We start from the raw sequence: 23,390 nt of genomic DNA on the forward strand, positions 1-23,390 counted from the left end.
CTTTGTGTTTCATATGCTCAATTAACTCTTTCCCGCCCCGTCGTTTTTAAAGAGCAACTAACAAGTGGAAAGGCCCAGTGCTGAGGCCTAATTACGAACCCTTTATTCCGTTAAGGCGGTGGTTTTTGAGTAACTTGGGATGGATATCTGCTATTGTAGTTGAACAGTAACTTACGCTCGGTCAAGGTGTCAAGAAGTGAGCGAGACTAATCCTTATTGTTTAGACGCTTTTACTGGTTCAAAAATACCTCGACCTTTTCTAATCGTTTTCGACGAGCGAAGAAATGCACTCAGCGCAAAGTTTATGAAGAAACCCCGTGGAATGGTTAATCACTGAGGGACGCGTGAGAGAAATTACACACAGGAAGTGGGCGTGAATGAGATAAGAGGCTTGGATCACGGAGGTGTCGGCTGCGCCAAAGCAGCGCGCGACTGAGATTTAATAATTGACATAATTCTAAGTTTACAAACGAACAACACGATCTTGGACTGTTCTTTTTTCATTTATGGTGGCTTAATTTTCCTCAGTAAACCACGTTATGTGAATAGATAATGTTGTTATTGGGTTGTGTGACAATACGACTCTTGTCGCAACACAATAATTACACGCTATAGTTTAGAGTGTTTTTATGTTGACGTTGTATGTTTTGTCCCGCAAAGTCACCGACAATGTATATTCTCACTTTTTCCCGAAAACTGATTTCTCTCGAACAGTAAATAAAATAAAGCACTTCAGGCAACAGGCATCTATAAAGATGACCCCATGGTACCTGTTTTAGCTAGTCAATGGTTCGTGTCAGACTTCGCTAAGACAGAACAAAATTTTAAGCTTTCTTCAATAAGGGTTCTCTTTGTGTCACTGTGTTTACACACACATTGTAAATAAAATTTCTTATTCTACCCTCCTCATGAAAATTTTAATCAGAAGACCCCTGCAAAACACTATTTTAATTTTAGGTCATTCAGATGTCAAACTTTTGCAATCAGCTCTTGGTTACGATCGCGTTATGTGCTGTCGGCTGCAAATGAATTTGGTTGCTCGAATTAATGCAGACTTAATTGTGCTTCGAGCGACCACAAATTTAAAAATTTGCAAGATAAAGGACCAAGTCCTTAGTCTGCTGAGGTAATTTATTCGTCTTTCCATGCGAATCAGCTGTCAAATTGATTGGCAGTTTCTCTAGGGTCTCATTACTTTGACCCAATGAAAGGAATGAAGACTCGACATGCTTGGTGAAGGACAATGGGGAAGGCGGGACTCATTCAAACATGTGTCAGATCAATGATGGCTTCTAACGGCGTCGCGAGGGAAACGTTCGTGGACCAATCACGAATGACCACAGCTCACAATCAATCAAGAGCATTGGTGCCAGTTCCAAATGGCGCCAAATTACCACCCATCACGAACCAATCCGAATATAATATCCACGTGTCGGTATTCGTTGGCCTATCTCTTGTTTAGTTGTAGTTGTAGGAAAAATGGAGGCAGATAGCCCACAGCCCTCAGGAGCCTCCAAAGTCGACCTCCAGAACGATCCGGGGTAAGTTATTCGCTTCCGCTAGCTGAATTGCGGCCAAACGACTTCGTGTTTCATTCGATCGAAATGATGGTGTGACTTGAGCAAATTTCTTGTGAGCATAAATTTCATCTGCCCTCCGTTCTTCTCCAACAGGAAGATGTTCGTCGGAGGCTTGAGTTGGGAAACTACCGCAGGTTAGGCATTTTATTTATCCTTGTAAAAACGGCGTGTGCTAACGCATTCGCTGAACATTCTATTCCTCCAAAATCAGCGATCGAGTTTTGTTTTTTGCGGCGACAAAATGAGCTGAGATGAGTCACGTTTCAAACAATCGGTTGTGGTTAAGTTCACGGTTCCGTAACGGTCCATTTCTCGTCTGTTTCAGAGGGAATGTCGGCGTACTTTAGCAAATATGGTGACTTAAAGGAGTGCTTGATTATGATGGATCCGAACACTAAACAATCAAGGTAAATGCTGAGGCTGCTGATGAAACACCTTTTCTTCCTTCCAGCTCAGACAGCAAACGCGATCAGCTTTGTATTGTAAATGGCATGTCTGAAGAATATGCAATATGCAACATAATGATGGTGGCTTTTCTGTTTTTGTATCCATATTGCAGGGGGTTTGGGTTTGTAACTTTTAAGGATCCATCCGCTGTAGAAGAAGTGTTGAAAGCAGGCCAGCACGAACTCGACCACAAAAAGGTTTGTACAGAAAATTTTGTAATTATTTTTTTGCGCGCGCCATAGAGATGGATTCGTTCAAGACCAATTTTCACGCTCCATCTGCAAACGTCTGGTGTGTTCGAATTTTGATGTGGTCTGGGCATCTAAAGCTTCCAGTAGACTCCTTCGGTCAAACATACTGCCATAGCTTAGTTGCCATGTTTTAGTTTTCAATTTACCGTCTTTTAACTGAAGAAGAGGTATATTTTCGCTTTAAATGATGTTCGTGTCTGGGGAAAATTAAATTCACACGACGAAGCCATTGTAATGTTAAGATGTTCTCCGAGCTTCAATTTAGCGAGCTTAACCAACTGCACGCTGACACCTTGTACATCTTTTTAACATCCATGCAGATTGATCCTAAAGTCGCTGTGCCTAAGAGACCTCAACCAAAGGTAAGAACTTGTCATTATTAAGTGCGTTAAATTTAGCGTGGAAGGGTGTTTAAATATCGTGTGATGTGCATCACGATCAAAAGATCAGGATTGCGAATTGTTTGCTTGACAACAGAGCTGCAGCGGCTTTCGATTTCAGCGAGCGGACATTTATTAATGTTAAGGCCCTTTTAAGAACTGCAATGCTAAGTTCTGTCTTGAGGTTTCACGCTGTTATGTTAGCATTTTGAGCGTAATTTGCAAAGCGTTAGCCTTTTCAAGGCCGCCCCAAACGGAAATTCGACGATCGCAAGCCAGCTCCGGTCGACGCGAAGGGAAGCGAGTTATTGGGTTCTCGACAGTTGGGAAGCGAATTGTTTTTTGTCGGTTTGTCCAAATTCTAACGGCTCAAAACAATATTGTAAGCGTAATTGCTGCTCCAACTTGTTTGCCTCGTCACAACGCCCACTCCAAAATAAATTGAGCGAGTGAATGTGGAAGCTAAAGGGACACGCTCACCTCCTACGGTGGGCCGACCGGTCGAGAGCTGAGTTTATATTCTCACAAACACGCGATATTTTGGGGGTTTTCCCGAAAGGCTGCTTCGCCGAAGCGCTTTGTTGTTTATAACAGACTATTTCTTTTCTTGTATGTTTTCAGTAAAAATTGAATAATTACAGGTTCTCAAAACCTATTCTATATAAAGACAACAAAGGGAGCTACAAGTTGAGCTGTGAATGTGTTCACGCGCGGTATTTTGCCACCCTTTCTCTGTCGATTCGTTGAACGACACCTCGGTCAAATCCTGCTGGTTCGGTAGCAGACGGTCTTTGGTTGAAAGATAGTATTTTAGCATGTCAACTTCGAGTAGGCCGGTTTCAGAATTTATTTTATGTTAAACAAACACCCTTCGTGAGTCTGTAGCTGCCTTGGAAGATTGTTATTTGGCTGGTGTGTTTGTTTCGGGTCAAAACAAGTCAGACTAAGGTGTGGATCTTTGTATTGTTTCAAAGAAACTTATGAATAATTGCTTGCTACATGCACGCTCGAGCTGACATGACTTTAGCACCTAGAACGCAGGTTGGAAATGGTAATTCAAAAGAAAATATTTCCAAAATTAACATTGCCACCCGAACGTCCATGAATCGAAATCGTTAGTTTTTTTATCCTACTTACAAAAGCGGTAAATTATCTTTAAAATGTGGTTATTTTTATCTACGGGCACACTGCAAACGGGGTTTCATTTTAATCTTACGAGTTGAAATAATATTGCCCTCGCGTCTGTTCATTAGTCACATTTTGTGACCGAGCTTGTGGCGTCGGTGTCACACAAGCACACCGAGCCAACAGACCGACAGAAACACCGCACATCAAGCAAACTCTATCTCCCTTCCCCCAGAAAACGTAAAATAAACTACTTATTACACAAACTGCCCACTGGTTGCTTTTATCATGTCCTTTCAAAGTCCTTCTTCACACCTATTTGATGCGAAAGTAAATATATTCAAATTGCTATTTCCTGTAAAAGCCATTTAAAACTTCCTGACTAAGAAACGTACATTGTAAGCGACAACGAAGTTTCGATTTAGCTAGGGATGAAAACTGTGGTTTGTTGTGTGACAGTGAAACCACAGTTAAATCTTTCTCTCAAGGGAGGCTAGCCGTGTTTTTGTAAAACGAATCGTATGAATATTCATAAAGATTCGTGGAGGTGTTTGAATGTTATTCCATAATACGTCGCTCATAAAATCTGGGCAGTTTAAGTTATGTCCCGAGATATGTTTTACGCCCAATTTGGAGCAACTAAGCTGCTTCATCACAAAAGGTTTACGGATTCTTTTTATATTGTAATGAGGACCTTAAATAAACAAATGATGCAATATTGAGCTGTTCAGTGAAAGGCATTCATTATAGCTTAGTGGTTGAGAAAAATCCCATGATTTGATTCTTCAGTTGTTTTAATGCAGGCCTGTGAACATGCTCTCTAGATCAGAGAAAACGTTGAACAAGGAAAGGGTACTTCAGGTTTTTAACTGAAAACTTTTCACAAAAGGGCTTGTTCCTTCAAGTTTACCTAAATTAAATGGCTTCCTTCTAATTGCATTGGAAGAACACAAGAACCTTGTTGCCTTATATGAATAATACCATTTCATACAATTTAATGTCTGTTTGGTACTTTCATTTTCCCTTTTCCTGTATTTTTGCCTTTGATAATTTCTATGCAGACATTGGATAGGTCGATGCATAGCTGCATGACATTTCATAGCATGATTATTCAAAAACTCTTACCATCTTGCATTTCAATAACTCATGTTACATTACATAAAATGTCTGATTGACAATAGCGTGCACCGAAGACCAAACATTTCTGTGACCTTGTGGCGTCGCATTGTCTTTGCAATTCAACTCAGCCTTGAGCTCAATTACAAATTCATTTTGTGATATATAGTCATTGCTATTTTAGTGGCACTGCATAAATCAATTTTTTTCTTAAAACTTTCATGTCTGTAACCTGCTTGGCTGTAGCAATTTTATCGAGGAAACAGGCTGCATCTTTCTAACCTTTAACCCCTTGCAACAAGAAAATTAAAACAAGATATTGTTATGTGGCAATATTAGCCTAGCGTTCATCTCAAATGTTCAGACTTAATCGTAATTTCACATCATGTCTGTAAAACAAGACCAAATATTGCGCAATGCAATTAAAAAATGTCGCAAAGGCCTGTAGAACACAAAGAAATGCTGTGTTTTAAATGCATTTGTTTTTAATTTCTAAACCACGGTTATATTAGTCAACTGGAATTATTGTCTTTTCTCTTAAAAAGTTTGGTGTTTTTACTGCATGTACCTCCACCACATCTCTGCTACAAAACAATAGATAAGAGTTGACCTGGTTCTGACCTGCCATTCTGATAAAGCAATTGCTTTTGAAACAATGCTAGAGTGTAGCCTGGGCACAACACATAATATGCCCCAACCACTCCCTCCTCCCCGGGCAATTTTTTTTTTTTACGCCCACTTTAGACACTTAGTTTTTTTTTTCGAATTTTATGAAAGAGGAAAAAGGAAAATGTTCGATATAATGTGCCCCGGGGTGGAATCGAACTCGGGTCATCTGCCTGAAAAGCGAGTGTGATACCGCTACGCCACCGGGAGCCGGCTCCCAGAATTCGTAAATTTTAACTATATATCGTGTTTCCCTTACAAATATCGATAGCTAACCGTAAACAGGCTAACCAAAGTGCATAGTAGGCTAACCGAAGTGTATAGTAGGCTAACCGAAGTGCATAGTAGGCTAACCGAAGTGAATAGTAGGCTAACCAGAGTGCATAGTAGGCTAACCGGAGTGCATAGCAGGCTAACCGGTACTAGTTACCAGTCGACGACCGTAAGTGGCGGCCATCTTGAAGTGGGCATAAAAAAAAAAATTGCCCTCCCCAGCCCCAACCCCCACCTAAAATATTCTTTGGTTGGGTTAACTATGTGGGATCATATATGGTAGTTAGTTTGAAAGCTGACTCTATTTGGGAGAATGGGGGAATGACAGAATGGCACCAATTTAAATGCTCATTTTCACTCCAGCTTGCGAGTGGTTAGCTTTTATTTGTTGGTTTAGGGCAATACTATATGTTTATTTGAGAGAAAGGAAATACTGTACCACTCAGCCAAATAGGGTGACCCAGTTTGGCTGTACATAAAATTGTTGGGAAAATTATAATACATCCTACTCAACTGCAGTGACCATTTGTTTACTTAACAATACAGACCATACTCTTACAATGTTATTAATAAACAGTACTGGTCAAGTAAGTCTTAAGTTTTTCTCCTAAGCAGTTCTGTAAAATTTTTCCCTGCAGATGGTTACAAGAACGAAAAAGATTTTTGTTGGTGGTGTGTCTGCTTCTACTACTGAAGAGGATTTGACTAATTATTTTAAGCAATATGGAGAAGTAAGTGTAAGTAAAACTAAAAAGGTGTCATTGCTTCTCACAGCATTCACCTAAGCCACACAGTTCATAAAATTGAAATACTTCTGGTGAAAATATCTTGGACAACTAACAGCATAATGTTGTTAAATGTTATTTGAAAGTAAATTTGTCTGGTTTTGATTAATAATAAACCCAGCACATTTACCATCAGCTTGACGTGTCACCCAAGGGGCACCGTGCAAATTTTAAAGGAATAAATTGGGGAACAGGAATTTATTGCAGGATAGAAAAAGGACTGTACATGTTTAAAAAATACATAAACAATATCACACTTTGCAAGTAGAGCTAATCTGTAGGTCACAGATTAGCCTGTTCCAGGCTCTCGGTAGTTATGGGAGAGCGAATAATGCGCGCGGGTGAGCGAGGAAAAAATGAGGCGGGACGAAGGCGAAGGAAGGAGAGCCTGTAAGAATTTCTTTAACGACCCTCTTCCGCCCACTTTTCAGATAATGAGGTGTTGAGAAGTAAAAATGACATTCTGTCAATTAGCTAGAGATGTTCTCCTGTTTCTCGCGCGAGGCCAAAGGTCTGGGCCGCATGGTTTCCTGTTTGTAGAGTACTGAGTAATGAATTATATTTGCTACAGGTTTCGCTTGTGCGGTTTGTTTTGGCTCATTTCTATTTGCAAGATATGCTTTAAGCTCTCAAGATGTTTGTTTTGGAAGGACAGGGTCAGTAATTTATCCGTGAAAATGATGATTACTTGCATTTAATAATTGTGATGCCGGGCCTGTTTGTATCATATCATGGATGACAATTAAGTAAATCTTTGTGCGGCTTCTCCAGAGACTGTTGAGGCTTTACTTCGAGAAAAATTAAAGTTGGTTTTAGAGAGACACTCTGTGTTGTAAAGGTTATGCTTCTTGCATTAATTTGATCGAGCGCTTTGTCTCTTGAGATCGATGATGACTCGTAAACCGCGCTCGCTTATCTTTCTGACTGACGCTTGTTCCGAGGTGTTGACATTACTGTCAAAATCAGCCAATCAGAGGGTATAGCAGCTCCTGCTATACCGGAAGAGGGTCGTTAAAGAAATTCTTACAGGCTCTCTTTCCTTCACTCGCCTTCGTCCCCCCTCGTTTTTTTCTCGCTCGCCCGCGTTTTTCGCTTCCCCTTCATCTACCGAGAGCCTGGAACAGGCTAGTCACAGATTCATATCCCATTTTGAGCACTAGCTGGTGTTTTTTTGGTAATTCTGAGTACAACTCTGCAGCCATGCTTGTAAATAGCCAATAGTCTCCTCCTGCCAGTTGGGATTTTTACCCAAGTTGTGTTCATTTAATATTTGTGAACATTGTTTGTTTACATTGGCCCTGAAAAACCCCACTGGGGAGGGGACAATTAAGATCTGTATTAGTTGTTTATTTGTTTGTTTGTTTGCATAGTTTATTTAAATGAAGTTGAATCACCTGCACAGAGTGGGGTTTATTCTCAAAAATTCTCTTCAAATCTTGGTATTTTGAGGAACAATAAAAATTATTGATTTTTTTTTACCTATAACTTTTGATATTACCATCATTAACTTTATTTCTTGTTTTATCTTAGGTCTCAGAAACCAAGCTTATGTTTGACAAAGTTACCCGTAGACATAGAGGTAAGCCATGAATTAAAGAATCTAAATAGAGATGCATAAGGGAAACATTTGAGGGAGAGACTGCTTATAATCAAATCTGACCTCAAAATACTACTGATTATGACGACTTGATGCTACTAACACACTGAGTATGTGCTCTTGGTCACAAAGATACATGATAATTTATTTGGAGGGGGGTGGGGGGGGCATATTTTTGCCAAAGGATATGTACCTTATAATTTGTTACTTATTTTCACGGGATTTAATTTTCGCAATTTTCATGATTTTCAAAAAATCTTGAATTTATAGACCCGTGAAAAACAAATATTTTTCATGTTTTCTATTTTTTATGTTTTAAACGTACTTTTTGGCCAAATTGCGAATATGAAGTCCCACGAATATTGCCCATTACATTTTCATGAAATTAAATTCCTGCGAAAATAAGTAACAATAAGGTAGACTGTAGAATCCTGATTTCTGGGAACCCTCAATTTGTTGAACCACCCGATTAACTAAAACAAAAAGTTGTTAACAGTTTCCCTTGGATTTGATTCTGTCTGACACTGCAGTTTAACTCCCAGTTTCTTGAACTCCCAATTTTTTAAACCAACTTTCATTTCCCTTAGAAGTTGGAAAAATCCAGATTCCATTGTATTACCAACATGAATTCTACCAACTATTTTGTATCACAGTAAAAAGGATATAATAAAATACGTAACATGTAATATAAACATCTTATTCCATGGTTTAACATATAATATTGTGGACATTTTGCGATTTGCATTGTATTATTCGGGCTTGGAAAAATACAAGCAATGAGCAAAATGTCAGCTTGTATTGTATGTTGAACCATCAAATAAGGGTTTTATTATTCCACTATTTTTTCCACTAAGTTTAGCTCCCTATTACATAAGTTTGTCCATCCATATTTTTGCCCTGTTTTACAGTGTAACAACGTGCTTTTACTACAAAACTATATTGACCATGTTGCCATTTCATTCTTGAGAAAAAGTACTAACAGCAGATTATTAATAATTTTAAGGTTTTGGTTTTGTAACTTTTGAAACTGAAGATGCTGCTGAAAGTGCCTGTGAAGAGCAGTTTCATCTCATCAATGATAAAAAGGTAACAAATATTAATTAAATATTGCAGTAGAGCAGTTTTTAATTGAGTATCGTAAAAGCAATAACTCTGGCCAATCAAAAAACAACAACAACAGACAATGGGCGATTCCAGAAAATATCCGTACCATACCACGGACGGCTTCCATATTTTAGCCCCCCTTGCCTTCGGAAATTCCAAAATGCGTTATCCCCCCATGCCCTCGGAATTCCATAATCGTTAACCCCCCCCCCTCCCGTTCGGATTTTTCATTTTTAAGTCAAGCCCTCTAGAATTTCCATCGGGGTTCGTAAATACGCCGAATGTGGCATATTTTTACATCAAATTTTTTCAAATGACTCGATCTGTACATAGAGACAGTCATTATGACTCAAGAGATTCTGGGATGAAAATGTAAAAAAATAAAACTTTTTTCCTTACCCTTGTTCAACAGATACAACCTACATTAACTTTACATTGCCCCAAACTGGTGCAGAGTATTAAAATAAGATTATCATGTGATGCATGTGTGTAAAAACGGAAGATAATACGATCGAGTGCACTGACATATCCGCCATCTTGAATTTGAGCCTTCTGGGTCAGCAGTCGCTCCCAACCCCATGTTCTTCAAAATGGCGTCTCGAAGCGTAGCAAAAGAGTTTCCCACTCCACTGTATGGACTAAATGTTTTGTGGATCCGCTTTGACAAGAAAACAAAGAGCAAATGAAGAAGTTCATCAATGTTAAGGCCTCTGAAGCTTGATGTATAACCCACATTTTATCATTTTCTGTTGTAAATGAACGCAAACACATGCCTGATCGATCGATCGATACTTGTCTTGCATCCTGCTTCCGCGAGGCGGTCGTCAGTTCGTGCTTTGTTTGCAAATTGGTAGTCCACAAAATAAGCATTTTCAACAAACACACTCTTGTTGTCTCCTCTGGAAATCCAAGATCTGGAACTCCCCCATGCCTTCGAAATTCCAATCGTAAGTATCCCCCCATGCCTTCGGAATTCCAGTTCAAAAAACCCCCCCTTGCCCTCAGATTTCCAAAAAGCTGTCCGTGGTATGGTACGGATATTTTCTGGAATCGCCCAATCCAGTGAATCAATAAAAACTCAAAGAAAATACATGTAGCCACATACATGTATGGGAAAATTCATGAAAGCAATTGGATGAGAAAGCGTCACCAGATTTTTAACTCAATCACAAAGTGTAGTAATGCAAAACCAAAGCAAATGTGAATTTGTATTCTAATTGCTTTGCAGACCGAGGTTAAGAAAGCACAACCTAGAGAAGTGATGCAAAGTTTGCAAGGTGGGCGTGGTAGGACTGGTCGAACCTTTGGCACGGGGCGAGGATTTTGTAAGTACAATGAAACCCAATGTTTACCATATTTTCTTGATCAACTGCCAGGACCCAAATAAACACCATGTCTTCAAGGCTAAGATTTTAATAAATACCCCCTGCATTTGATTGAGAGAATAAGATATTTGACCACCTGACATTATTATGGTAAAGTTTTCTTCTGTGAACAAATTAAGCTTAGTTGTTTTCTTAATTTTATGTGGAACACTTCAGCCTTTGGATAAACTGAATTCCACTGAAGATCTAACATGACCATATTGATGCAACACTTCTAACTTCAACTTACATTTTTTCACAGTGTACAATCCCTTTGCTCCTGGGTTTCCTCGTGGTTTTGCACCATCCAGTTTTGGTCCAGGTTTTGGTAGCTACCCATTTCCAGGTACTTGGATGTCACTGTTAATTAATGGGTCAAATTAATTAAAATAATGTAGCATTGTTGGACTTCTAATAGCGGAGCTCCACAGCGGCACGGAGGGCCGCAGAGCGGAGCCCCATACCCATAGAAAATCGACAGAAATAGGAAAACCATGAACTTGAGTTTACATGGTCATCATGGCAAGCGGCATGGCTCGCGGGCGCGTCCGTACGTACGTACGTCGCCCACTTCAGTTATAAATAAACGCTAACATCTTTGATACTGGGCATCCACGTTATGGTCAATTGACAGCTGTCAACACAAGGTGTCCGCTGACCAGTATCACATGACTATATCGCGGGCTCAGGTGTATAACTCATCGAGGAGACAAGTTTTTATAAAGTTGACCGCTGACCGGAAAATGGTTTTTCTATTGGATCGCGGACTCAAGACCATTATTTTATGTCCGTGGTCAGTAAATTATCGGGGAGCTTTTAGGCTTGGCTAAATCTATTTAATAAGCAGGAACCCATAAATCAGTTTCCACACACCACCCATGGGATGTGTCCATTTATGGGAGGTAGGATAGCACAGGCTTACCTTGGAACTTCCAACTCCTAGTCTCCCATCTGGAATGCAAATTTCCCAGATATTGGAGTAGAAAACGAAAATTACAACTTTCACCGGGGATGTAACTAAGGTGTGTCGGCTAATTTTACCAGCTAAAGGAGAGCTTATAACCAGCTGAAATTTCACTAGAACACAAAGACTTGCAATAATTTTAAAGGCATAAATACCTGAAGAACTAAATCCTCCTTTACCTTCTTCTTTGTTCATAAAACATTTGCAAAATCATTAGAAGAAGGGGGAAAATGACTCAAATGGTGTGCAAAAAACATCCACGAAACATACACACTGCAGGCCAAAGCATGCTTACAATTCAAAATGCTCATGCATTAACATTTATGTATTTTCCATAGCTCTGATTATTTAATTTTAAATCTATGATCAGGTGGCTACAGCCCAGCTGCTGCTGCGGCTGCTGCAGCATTTGCAGCACAAAATAGGCAAGTGAGAGGCAAAGGTCGGGGATATCTGGGAAACTATCCAGGAATGCTTGGTGAGTTAAGCCATCACTGTCTTGCTTTGACTATTTTACAATCATACTATTACACATGTAATGATTAATCTCTTTAGATTGCATGTCACAAGTTGTTATTCACAGCTGTAAATACCACTGTTTAGGATTTCACTGTGCAGTGAAAGGACATGTAGGGACATGTAGCAGCCCTCATACAGCAAGAACAAAATCACAATATGTACACATACAAGAAAGTGTAGCAGGGTCGTGTTGCAGCCACATCTTCCCTCGTGTGTGCTTATATCTTTTTCAGGAGACATGCTGCTGTAATGTACATGTCCCAGTCTCTGCTACAATTTCTTGTGTATGTAAAAGTTGTGATTTTGTTCCAGCTTCATGTTGCTGTGATATGTCCTAAGGGCATGTCCCTTCAAGTCCCAGCAACTATAGGTTCAGAAATTTCATGTTTTTACCTGAAACGGGGTTTCCTTTGTCACAAATAAGGTCTGTAATGTGTACAACTGTGCACTTACAGATTGAACAAGCCATGTGACTCACGCTAAAATGTTTTGTTCCAGAAAATATCCATATCCCTCCCATTGAAGAATTTTTGTTTTGAATCCCCCCACCCCTCTGGAAATTCCAGTTAAGCCCCATACTTTCCTTAACAAATTTTGGCTTTTGAGACCCTCTAGCCCATAGGAATTTCCAATGACCTTTCATGGGGTGAGTATGGATATTTTCTGGAACTAAACAATTTGATCTGTGCTGCTAATCCTAAAGATTTATTCACAACTTTGAATTTATTCATGCATACACGACTTCAACCAACTGGCAGTTCCTGTGATGCATTGTTAATATTAAGTAAATCATCCATTTTGGATTTTACTCATAAAATGGTAGTTAATGTTTTGATCAGAATCACCCTTCTATCACCCCTTAGTAAGAACTTTCTGACTGAAGTGAAGTCTTTATTTGAAGAGAGTAGCATAGTCTGTGTCCGAGCCAACTGGCCCATACAGCCAAAGCTTATCGGGGTTTTCGCAGCATTAAGCGACTAAGAGTATTGCTACTCCCCTGTGGAAGGGATGCCAGTCTATTGCAGGGTTACCCCCCAGCAGTAAATTTGCCGGTACCCATTTATACACCTGGGTGGAGAGAGGCACTGTGAGAGTAAAGTGTCTTTCCCAAGAGTCAAGTCCTATTAGGCCACGGTTTCTTCCAAGAGAGTAGCATGTAAAAGTGAAAAACACTTATTATCTAATGTGGCCTTTCACTAACCATGCTGAATATATTCCATACTGAATGCTTCACTGACTCTCGCGAGAAACCAGACGCGTCTCGAGAGAAACGAGACGCGTCTCGCGAGAAACGAGACGAGAGGTGGTAACTTACGTTTGAGCGGTACTGTAATATTGTTGAGTTTGCCCCAATTACAGTGCGACTCGCCATACCGTGGCTACCTATCAAACTTTTTTTACAAGTGTGCTCTCGTCACATTATCATTTGTTTGAGGAACATGCCTCCTTGCAAAGTTGAATAAGATCAAATAGATACTTGTTGCATCGTATTTATCAACAAAACGCAGTGTAAACGTTAAATATTACAAGATGACACTTGTAAAAAAGTTTGTTGGGTGGCCACAGTAAGGTGCGTCGCACTGTAAAATAAAGTAAACAATCAATTCAAGCATGGATTTCCCAATGAAATTAAAATCCAAATTACTTAATGTGGAGCATGGTCGAAGATTGTTGTTGGTCTTTAAAACTAACAATTTATGTTTCTTAAAGGATTCACAGGTTACCCTGCTGGTTATATGAACCCTCCTGATCAGAGAGGACGGGCAGCAGGAGGTCAGTACTATGCTGAATATGCCGCCATTAATAGCCAGGGAGGACGTTCAGGGCCTAACAGACCACCTGATATTCCACAAGTTAATCCAGCCATGCAAGATTATACTGACTACCAAGGTACATTAAAACATAGCCAGCAGAGCTTTGCAATCAAATACAGCATACATAAGCCTGCACCATAATCCAAATTTATAGTCAGAGATGTTAATGATAGGCATAAAGCGGAAAGAATAACCACCTGAAGACTTGATTTTTCTGGCTAATTAAAACCAGGTCTGTTTGATCTTTAAGTTAATGTGAGCCAAATTTTCTGTCTGTGATCAAGAAAATTTCAGCTGTTGGAAATCTTAGCTGCATCCCTGATGTGGTACACCAAGCAAATCACTTCACCAGAAAATGATTTTCTTGTGTGGGTTTTATTGTACATTTCCGCCGATAATGTTATAAAATGATTAGTTCATTACATGTATTTAAGCTGTGCACTATTGAGTTATGGTACACTTGAGAAGTTTGGAGAGCACTTAAGAAGCTAGAGTTGCTCTTGTCTGTTGCCTCATGCACTCTCATGCTTCTTTCATGCTCTCCAAACTTCTTGCATGCACCATAACTCGATAGTGCACTCTAAAGCATGAAGCCAAATGTTAATTACCATATTTTCTCAATTAAACGCCCCCGGCGTTTATTTAAAACTTGGCTCCGTGGATCCGGCGTTTATTTGGATGGTGCAGTTTATTGGAGCAAAATGTTTATTAAACAAGGGTTTTAAATCATTATTTGTGACATAAACGTAATTTGCCATCGTACCTAAAGCATGTTACACCTCAAATAAATGCCTGGAAGGCTTACTTACAACGCTAGCTCTGAGACCCGGCGTTAATACGGGGCCCGGCGTTTAATCGAGAAAATACGGTAACACATCTACTATTACAAGTACACTTGTACAAGGCTCCTCAAACATTCTCTCCAAGATATAATTGATAAGGGAACTACAAATGATTTCCTGGCTATAAACCTGGTTATATTTAGTGTTTAGCAAATCTTGTTGTCAATGAGATGTTCAGGAAAAGGAATTTATACAAACTGTTTCCCTCATGACCAGTCAGTCATTAAACAATTATCACTTGTATCCATTGGTGATTTCATGCTGCATACAGTGTAACCTATTTATTAGATGGGATGCATATGAAAGTCATAACCAGGGGCGTAGCCAGCTTTCTGAAGAGTTGTAGGCCCGGCCGCTTCTAGGTGGGGGATGCATGGGGGGGGGGGGGGGGGGGAGGAATGCTCAAAATTGCAATTTCACAGCACTTGCTAAATTTTTACATTTTACTACACAGAACAGGCCAAATTTCACTCATTGCCAAATATGTAAACGCACTTGTCTTTAACGACACATACCCTATCACTTAGCTACTCTATAAATCTTCCGAGTTTCTACTTACTTGAGACTTGACCAATCGCGAAAGGTTATTTGCGATATTTGCAATGCACATTGCTTTCTATTTCATCTTGAAAGTGTTCGGCCTGAATTGCTCTCTATTATACATGAACATATGAGCGGGCTAAAAAATTTGTAGGCCCAGGCCTACGGGCCTATAGGCTAGCTACGCCCCTGATAACACACCACACAAAAAAGGAAAATTACAACATTGAATGAAAAATAAAAATAGAATAAAAGCCTGTAATAATACTGATAATAATTATTATGTATAGATCACTCAAGCTTTTCCACACTACATAGCATTTTCATTTCTGTTTTATACAGTACAAAACCTGATAATTATCTTACTAACGCAAATTTATAAACAGGTATGAACTACCCTACCCAAGCATTTGGTCCACCCCCACCCTCTCCAGTGTCTAGAGCATTTGCCACAGCTGCAACAAGCCCAGGACCTGTTCAGGACCTAAGCAGTTATATCAACTCTGCCGCAAATACTTCAGTGGATGCTCTGGGGTATACAGCCACCAGCCCTCAGCCTACAGGCTTTGGCCATGCCATAACGGTAAGACATGGAGCAACTATAAATACAGTATTGTTTCTTCTTTAAGTCTTCTATGGCCTGTTTTGTTTCACTTTGAAATTGAATCAATGACAGTAGCAGAAGAACTTTATTAGTTATTGCAAATAACTTGGATCTATTAACAAAATCAAATTCTACTTTAAATATAAAACCAACATAAATCCTAAACTTTACTCAGTATCCACTTTATTATGTATTCATTATAAAATAATATCATAAATATTATGTAGCTATCATTAAATTTACTTTTTTGATAAATTAACATAAATTAAATATGTGTTTTTAAATATATATAATTTATAAACTTAACACATTAAATACCTTCAATGCTAGATGCCTCCTCTCGTCCTTAAAACACCTAATTTGTAAAGTACAAAAAAATGTAATTTGTGTAAAGACCAAAGTCAAAGAAAAGGACCAAAATTGACTTGTTCTAAAAAGAAAATTGCCACCAAAACAAAATAGCAGTATTCACAAATTACAATGCAATCCAATTCATTAATTATCATTCCAATTTATTTTGACAGTTCTGACGGAGGAGTGCATCATTGTAAGTATTCTAATAATATTAGAAATAAAACATTGCTTTCTCTAATACTGAGCACACACCTTGTGGTCACCCAGTTAAATATGCAGCCACCTCATTATTACGGCCACTGTATTTTGACGCAAACGAAAGCTCTGGCAATATTAAAAGAACTTCTTTATATGGCCAGATTTAATCGACCTGTTGTTGACTTGATAAATGGGGCTCCACTGTACCATAATTCTGTCAGAAGCTAGATTTTTTATGTGCTATACTTTGGTAGTTAAGAAACACAAAACACAGGCATGCATGTGTGAAAAGATAAGGGAGCCTTTGAGACCCTCGGAAACCAGTGGTGAAAACTAGTGCAAGTGTTATTGCCTGTTGCATGTATTTCTCTTCTGATTATCTTGCCTGAGCATAATCTCTTTGAGAGAAGAGTCACAGAGAGTTTGACAGTTTTCATTTTTTTTCTTACAATTAAGCAAGCAATTACACATGATTTCAGTTTGTGTTTACAAATCCATATAAAATTAGAGCATGTGTTTATAACCATAAGACACCATAAATAGTAGATTCACTTTCATGTTAAACACAGTCTAGTTTTTTTTTTAATGTACATAACAAAACGACTGAAGAATTTGGTTAACAAAGATTTTACTGTGGTGGATTGCTGGCTAGAATTAGACGTGTAGTCGAAACACTGCGACGTGACTGCGTCAATGAACGCATGGTAATTGGTCTTGTCTGCTTGCAGAACATACATTTCCGACGTTTCTAAAAAGTTAAAATGCAGAGGGAACAAGTCTTTATATATGTAAACTGCTTGCTGAATCAAAATGCACTGAAATAAAGCCTGGCAATAAACAATGACCAGGCAACGAAGATGTCACACAACTGCGCGAAGATTTCCTTCCAGTCAAATTTGTGCATTCTTTCACGTTTAATTTTCCAGTTCATCCCACACTAGCACTATTAAAACATGTTTTAGAAATATTTCTAACAAGTTTATAACAGCTTAACACACTGAAATTGTTGCTTTGACATACAAACTTAAACACTCAAGACTTTTTTGACCAGCGAGAAATATTTTCGCACCTTCGCAGCCGCGTTCTGCTCTGCGCAAAACCTTATAATTTAAACTTTTGTACTTACTCAGCTTATCTTGTTCTCCTCCTTTGTTTCAGATTGCCGTTGGGCACTGAAGAAGCTGTGGTAAGTAATGATTTAAATACTTTAACAAGCTTATGCATGTACAATGTATACATACGCTTCGCTCGTAAGCTCTTCCAACACACGTGTACTTTCATGAAATGTAAACCTGTATTTCAGGATTGTCAGAAGGGGTCTGGAACCAGATACAAATCGATACAAATTTTCTCTGTCGACCCAGTCCTAAGTTTCCTCAGGAGCCATTACCCTCCTGGGTTTCCTCAATCGCGTTATTCGCGCGGAAGGGAGTCAGTCTAGTCTATTTCAGGGGGGAAGCTTCAAAATTAGACTGCGAGCAGTCTCTCTTTTTGCTTCAAAATTTCGTGGAACGAAAACAAAAATTGCGAGCAGCGACGAGCAGCGCGGGCGCCAGACCGAGCGAAAACTCGCTGCTCGCGGCTTCGCCGCTATCCGCTCGAACTTCGCGCTCTATTCGCGCGCTACTTTTGCGTTTGTTCCACGGATTTTAAAGCAAAAAGAGAGACTACTCAAAGTCTAATTCAAAATATTCTTTGTAATTTATTTCTCAATCTGTTTTATTCTGACCGTCGTGATATTGATTGTTTTATAGGCTTCTTCTTGGAACCCTGGTCAAGTGTCAATGTAACTTGTTTCAAGTCAAAATTCTACTTTTGATGTTGCCGACGTAAGGTACCAAACTACATTGACTCAATCCGACACGTCTTAAATCCAAATGTTATCCCCACCTAGTGTTTGCAAGAAGTTAGGGAAATCATTTTTAATAGTCAAAGTAGCTGTAGAGATATGAATTTTTGGTTCCCGTAAGGTGTAAGGTTTTTTCTTAGATTTACAAACGCATAAAAGTTTCTTAAATTTGGTTGTAGTAAGAGTTTAAAGCGGTTTGGTGGGACTTGGTGTGGGTAGGTTTTTTGTTTTTGGCAGTTATTACAGCCAATTTTATTGTTAGAAAATCAACCCGACTCACATTCCAGAGTCCAGATTACCCGCGACTCAGGGTCATATTGTTTGATTCCTGAAACACAAGCACGTGAATAGAACGTGATTAGCACGTGACTTTTAGAGCTTCAATTAAATTTTTAAAATTCAAGGAATTTTCAAAGCCGTTGACATGTTGGAACACTGTTTTATTTTAGAAACGAAAATAAACTATATTTAAAAAGCGGCAGAACTTCTTCAGAAATGGAAAAAGAACAATTTTCTCTTGATCTTTGATAATGAAGAAAGACATAGACTCTCTAAAATCGGTGTCAAAAATCATCCTTCTGATTTTGCAACATCACAGTACCACAAACAGAACCGTTCTTTTACTGTGCTTCAAAGGTCTTCAACTTCATTTGAAAATTCTTTCAATTTTTGTCGCAAAAGACGTATAGCAACTAGATATAGTTTTGGCTAATTAGTGAGATTTGTAGATTAAAAAGGAACAGTCATGTCAGCGTTAACAGTTAACGCAATTGAAATAGATAAAATGCACGGTTCTGCACAAAGTAAGGTATGGAATAGTTAAGGTATATTTGGGTATCAAGTTAAACTACAGTGTAGCGTCATAGGACTAGAAAACATGGTTAGCTGTTCTCTCACGCCCCCAGAGTATTCGTTAAATTCTGTGTATGTTAATGACATCAAATGTCACTCTCGAATAAGTTTCGTTTTCTTTTTTTTTCTGATCTGATTTCTCGTATGAAAAAATGTTCCTTTGTTTGTCAGTTTCAAAAACTGACCTTTTACGAGGAGTAGATGAAAGCAACGTGACATTTTGAGTAAGCTCTTCTGTATACTTCGAATCAGTCAGAGAAACAGGATCCGTTTTATCATATTATTTGTTGAAGCGCGGGAAGAGTTTCTGATTTTCATTATCAAATCAAAAACTAGCGCAAGCACCTGCTCACATAAAGATACACCACGTTGCTAAGCAACGTTGGTGACGGAAACCGCGGGCTCAGATCGGGGACGGGACGCTTGTTCCCAATGATAAGATCAGAACAGTCACAATGACAGATTGCAATTAGTTCTAGTGTTTGCTTTCATCTGCTCCGCGTTACTTTGAGAAAACTTAGACATCAGCATTTCATCGCTGATTTTGTGAGGGAATTTATTATCACTTGTTATGTCACTTTATAAGTGACGGAAGCAAGCGGGAAAAAGCTAAAAATAGTGCACTGGTAGTGTTTTAGTTTAAGACGACGAACGAGTGAAGTTATTTAAGTTTTCTCAAAAGAAAAATTAATAATAAATCCAAGAGATTTTATTCGTGAGCATGCGCCACGCACAGCCAAGAATGTGGAACGAGAAACAAGTAGTTTTGCCACTCTAATAAGTTATCAAATATCAACTGCTGTAGATATTTAAAAGTGGCGAAACTAAACCGCCAAGTTAGATGATGTTTAAGTTAGGTCCTGATCATTTAAATTGCATGTTGTTATATTTAACGAGGACATCAATTCAAGACGTACCCTTATGCGATCTCAACCGCCATGCTTATTTTCGGTCATTCGAATTCAAACAGAAAAAATGATCAGGACTTAACGAAGTAGAGTGAGCCAACCATTAGAGGACTGGCTGATAAAACAAGAAGAAATTGATTCACCAATCTATAGTGAAATTTGAATGCGTACTCACAAAAAAATCGAGTACCCTATATTTATTCTTATCTGTTACGTATCTTTATAATCTATTATTTCTTAAAGTATATTCACATTTTAACTAAGTGTCATTTGGCGATTCGAAGTACATGTTACGCCAGCACCAATTGTGTTACACAGTTAGACATTTAACCGATATGAAAACTGCGCTAAAGAAGCATTAATTTTCGTTCTACACAGAAATTGCACCATGGTTCACTTTTATATTGACGAGTAGCCTCGTGGAAAAAAGTTAATTTAAGTCACAAAATGTGTAACTCAAATGGTGCTGGAATTAATGTCGATCGGTAGAGAAAAATACCAAGGAAAGGCTAGAAATTAGTAAAGATAACACCATGTCGCCAAATCTATTTCTTTAGCGAATAGAGACAGCAGAGCAAATTCTTGCAATTTGAACCTTTTAGGGGGTGTCTTTTTTCCTTTGAGGGGAATGCGCTGTGGCTACCTAAACTTTATGTCATTGCTATAAAACAAGTCCTTGCTGCAAGAATCATAAACCTAAAGCCCAATATTGTGTTTTTTCGATTTTGGACTGAAACGTTTGTTTTTTGCATTTAATAAGATTGCAGAACGTGTAGAATGCGTTCCTTTTATAATTTAAAAACCTGGCCTGGCTTATCTGATCTTGAATATCATTAATCTTTTTTTAAACGAAGTAGCCTAATTATAGATGTGATGATGATGATGATATTGGTGTGAACAGTACTCAAGCGACAGCTCTGGCCTCCCCTGGGGATGTCACGCAACCCTAATCCACATGGGGATGAGTTGCGTGACGACTTTTAGTAACGCTTGCGAGGGAGGCCAATAGAAACCCCGCTGAATTTTATTTGACTAGTTAGATTAATACCAGTATTGCTTGTAAAGAGTACCGATAGTAGGTAGCAGATTTTTAAACGTAAGACCCTTCGTATGCGTAATTTTATAACAAATTTATCTTCTACCACACGTTTGTACTTATCGTTTTCCCGCCTAAAATAGTCAACAAATCAAGGTAAAGATGTCAAAAATCCAAAGTTTTTAAACTAATTTTTAAATATTGGAAAGTATAAATCAGATAAGAGTGTTTTACGAGGCGTGATTTTTAACTTATTGACTGTCTTACGCGGGAAAACAAGTTTGTGATAAGAGATTATTGAACGTATTTTATTCAAAAAAGGAGAGTAAGTATATATTTTCAAAGGTTTCTTAAAATCGTTCAAAACTTTGAGAGAAATCTTGATACAGAGCGTGATGATTTGTATAAGTCGCGATCTTTATTGTAGTGGTTGGTGCCGCGCGTAGAGCGAAAGCGTTAACTTGTTAATAAGCTTCACCATAGAAGAGCTAGCTACAGTAGGCACTATTATTATATAAGGAGTGTTATAAGGTACACCTGGCAAGATTTGTGACGCTCAGGCCTGGTCGTACGGTGCGACTTTGCGCGCAAAAATCGTACTGGCCCTAATTGAAATTGTTGCAATCAACATGCAACAACTCCGAAGAAGAATGATGAAGCATAGTATCGGGGTGGGGCGCACACGCCGCATTCTTTTTGTGCACGCGTGCAATGTTGTACCGTATGTCCGGGCATTTATTTGTAATCCTTATTATTTTTTACTGCTAGCTGGTAAACATTTTGCTTAATTTGCTCCTGCATGCTAAGTCTATTGTGTCCATCTGAGTAAGGTATAAGATCATGGAGTCGTGTACCTCGGAGCCACTGGAGCAAACCAGCCAATAAGCGTCACATACTTGCCGCGGCGTTACTGAATACAAGCGCTGCTGAATTAGATTGCTACAGCTAGCTGTCACCATAGGCCACTCTAACAGCGAATTATCATAGAGCAAGATAGGAGTTTAGGTCCTCAGAGGGTGTGGCGGCACGCGCGCAGTACGGTACGAATAAGGCATCATGTCCAGTTTTGTAACTGGGCAAGAGCTGTTGACGGTATACTACATCATGTGTAGCTAAGAAGCTGCCACAAACACCATGAAAAACTTTGTAATACTGCGTTTAGTAACAAGTTGAAGTTGTACTGTGCCGCGTGTCCACATTCTCGAGGAATTGGGTATGTAGTCCATTTGTCGCGTCGGTTTCATCAAATGGAGCCACGTTTGCTACTAGTTTTAATCTACCTAGTCATGCTGTGTTTAACACTCAGAAATCTAGTCCTTGAAACATGATGTATATGGCTGTATTTGAATGGATAAAATTTGTACAGAGATTTTTGTGTTTTCGTTCTCTTTAATAATTATTGTGAACCCTAGCCTGCGAAAACAGCCGCCTCTCATTCGCTCCCGCTACTACGTAGTAGCGGGAGCGAATGAGAGGCGGTTGTATTCGCAGGCTATGTGGACCCCTGCAGACTGATTTTAACGCGTTCCCATTGGCCCAAACCCGCGGTTTTCTAAAGCCCGAAGGAGGCGATAAATGCTAATCTGGGATTAAAATTAAAACGGATTTTTTTGTTTTATAAATGAACCTAATGAGTTTGAAGCTTAGAGCATCTATTTTTAGGGGAGAGGGCACGGTCTTTTCAAATTTCCCTTGCAGGGGGGGTCATTAGAAACTTTCCCAAAATATAAGACAGCGTACAAAGGGGAACCATCCCAAAATTTTGCTGCCCTACTTCCACTTCAAACAGCATCTTTTTTATGGCAGTGGTCACAGGACTTGATCTTCCAGTTCGCATTCGCTAGTCTCATTACTCTCACTAGCATTCATACAATTGCTTTTACTTTGCATCATCAAGAAGGTCGTCTTCATTACTTTCTTCATTATCTCTGACGCAACTGGCCTGTCCTAGTCATACTCTGTTATCCCTGTACCTTCACATCAATAAACAGCTACAAAATACTGGGAATTGTTGACGGAGAGCGATTTGTGTTTTGGTCGTTAACTTTTAGTAGACATTGACTGGAAAGCTTGGCTTTTTAAAGTTATTCCGGTGATCCAGCTTTAGTACACGGTCGCGTAGTTGGACTCGTAATCTGTGCGCGCGCGTTTTCAAAAGTGCTGCCGAATATGGTTTTTCCCCCTATTTCGGGGGGGGGGGAGGGGGAAATTGGCGCATGCGC

General features: G+C 39.1%; 1 protein-coding gene and 1 long non-coding RNA gene across 3 annotated transcripts in view; one reads left to right on the top strand and one right to left on the bottom strand.

Moving 5' to 3' along the window:
• The window catches only part of LOC144647457 (uncharacterized), a 33,665-nt gene extending 15,880 nt beyond the window's left edge, over positions 1-17,785 (bottom strand). The window contains exons 1-3 of the long non-coding RNA XR_013569593.1: positions 17,650-17,785; positions 16,290-16,326; positions 10,939-11,048 (exon numbers count right to left, since the gene is read on the bottom strand). This is a non-coding gene — a long non-coding RNA (uncharacterized LOC144647457). The remainder of the gene's footprint in view (positions 1-10,938; positions 11,049-16,289; positions 16,327-17,649) is intronic.
• On the top strand, positions 1,353-22,537 carry LOC144647456 (RNA-binding protein Musashi homolog Rbp6-like). Of its 2 annotated transcripts, XM_078507263.1 has the most exons (16): positions 1,354-1,541; positions 1,674-1,714; positions 1,906-1,987; positions 2,140-2,224; positions 2,599-2,640; positions 6,477-6,569; positions 8,154-8,202; positions 9,224-9,306; positions 10,553-10,649; positions 10,951-11,034; positions 12,023-12,130; positions 13,882-14,061; positions 15,754-15,950; positions 16,496-16,518; positions 17,682-17,709; positions 18,278-22,537. In XM_078507263.1, exons 1-14 carry the CDS (start codon positions 1,480-1,482, stop codon positions 16,499-16,501), a joined length of 1,209 nt encoding a protein of 402 aa, XP_078363389.1. In that variant the 5' UTR covers positions 1,354-1,479; the 3' UTR covers positions 16,502-16,518; positions 17,682-17,709; positions 18,278-22,537. The 2 variants fall into 2 exon arrangements, with proteins under 2 accessions (XP_078363388.1, XP_078363389.1); XM_078507262.1 differs by lacking the exon at positions 16,496-16,518 and having other exon boundaries at positions 1,353-1,541.
• The last annotated feature ends 853 nt before the right edge of the window (positions 22,538-23,390 follow it).

The sequence above is a fragment of the Oculina patagonica genome, chromosome 3 (genome assembly GCF_052425735.1).
Source record: "Oculina patagonica isolate OP01 chromosome 3, crgOcupat, whole genome shotgun sequence".
Classification (NCBI taxonomy): Eukaryota; Metazoa; Cnidaria; class Anthozoa; order Scleractinia; family Oculinidae; genus Oculina; species Oculina patagonica.

Excerpts from the sequence above, each read along its gene's own strand:
- LOC144647456 (XM_078507262.1), top strand. The coding sequence starts at position 1,480 with ATGGAGGCAGATAGCCCACAGCCCTCAGGAGCCTCCAAAGTCGACCTC. Across the intron at positions 1,715-1,905 it reads GAGTTGGGAAACTACCGCAG|AGGGAATGTCGGCGTACTTT; the intron begins GTTAGGCATTTT and ends CGTCTGTTTCAG. Across the intron at positions 6,570-8,153 it reads ATTTTAAGCAATATGGAGAA|GTCTCAGAAACCAAGCTTAT; the intron begins GTAAGTGTAAGT and ends GTTTTATCTTAG.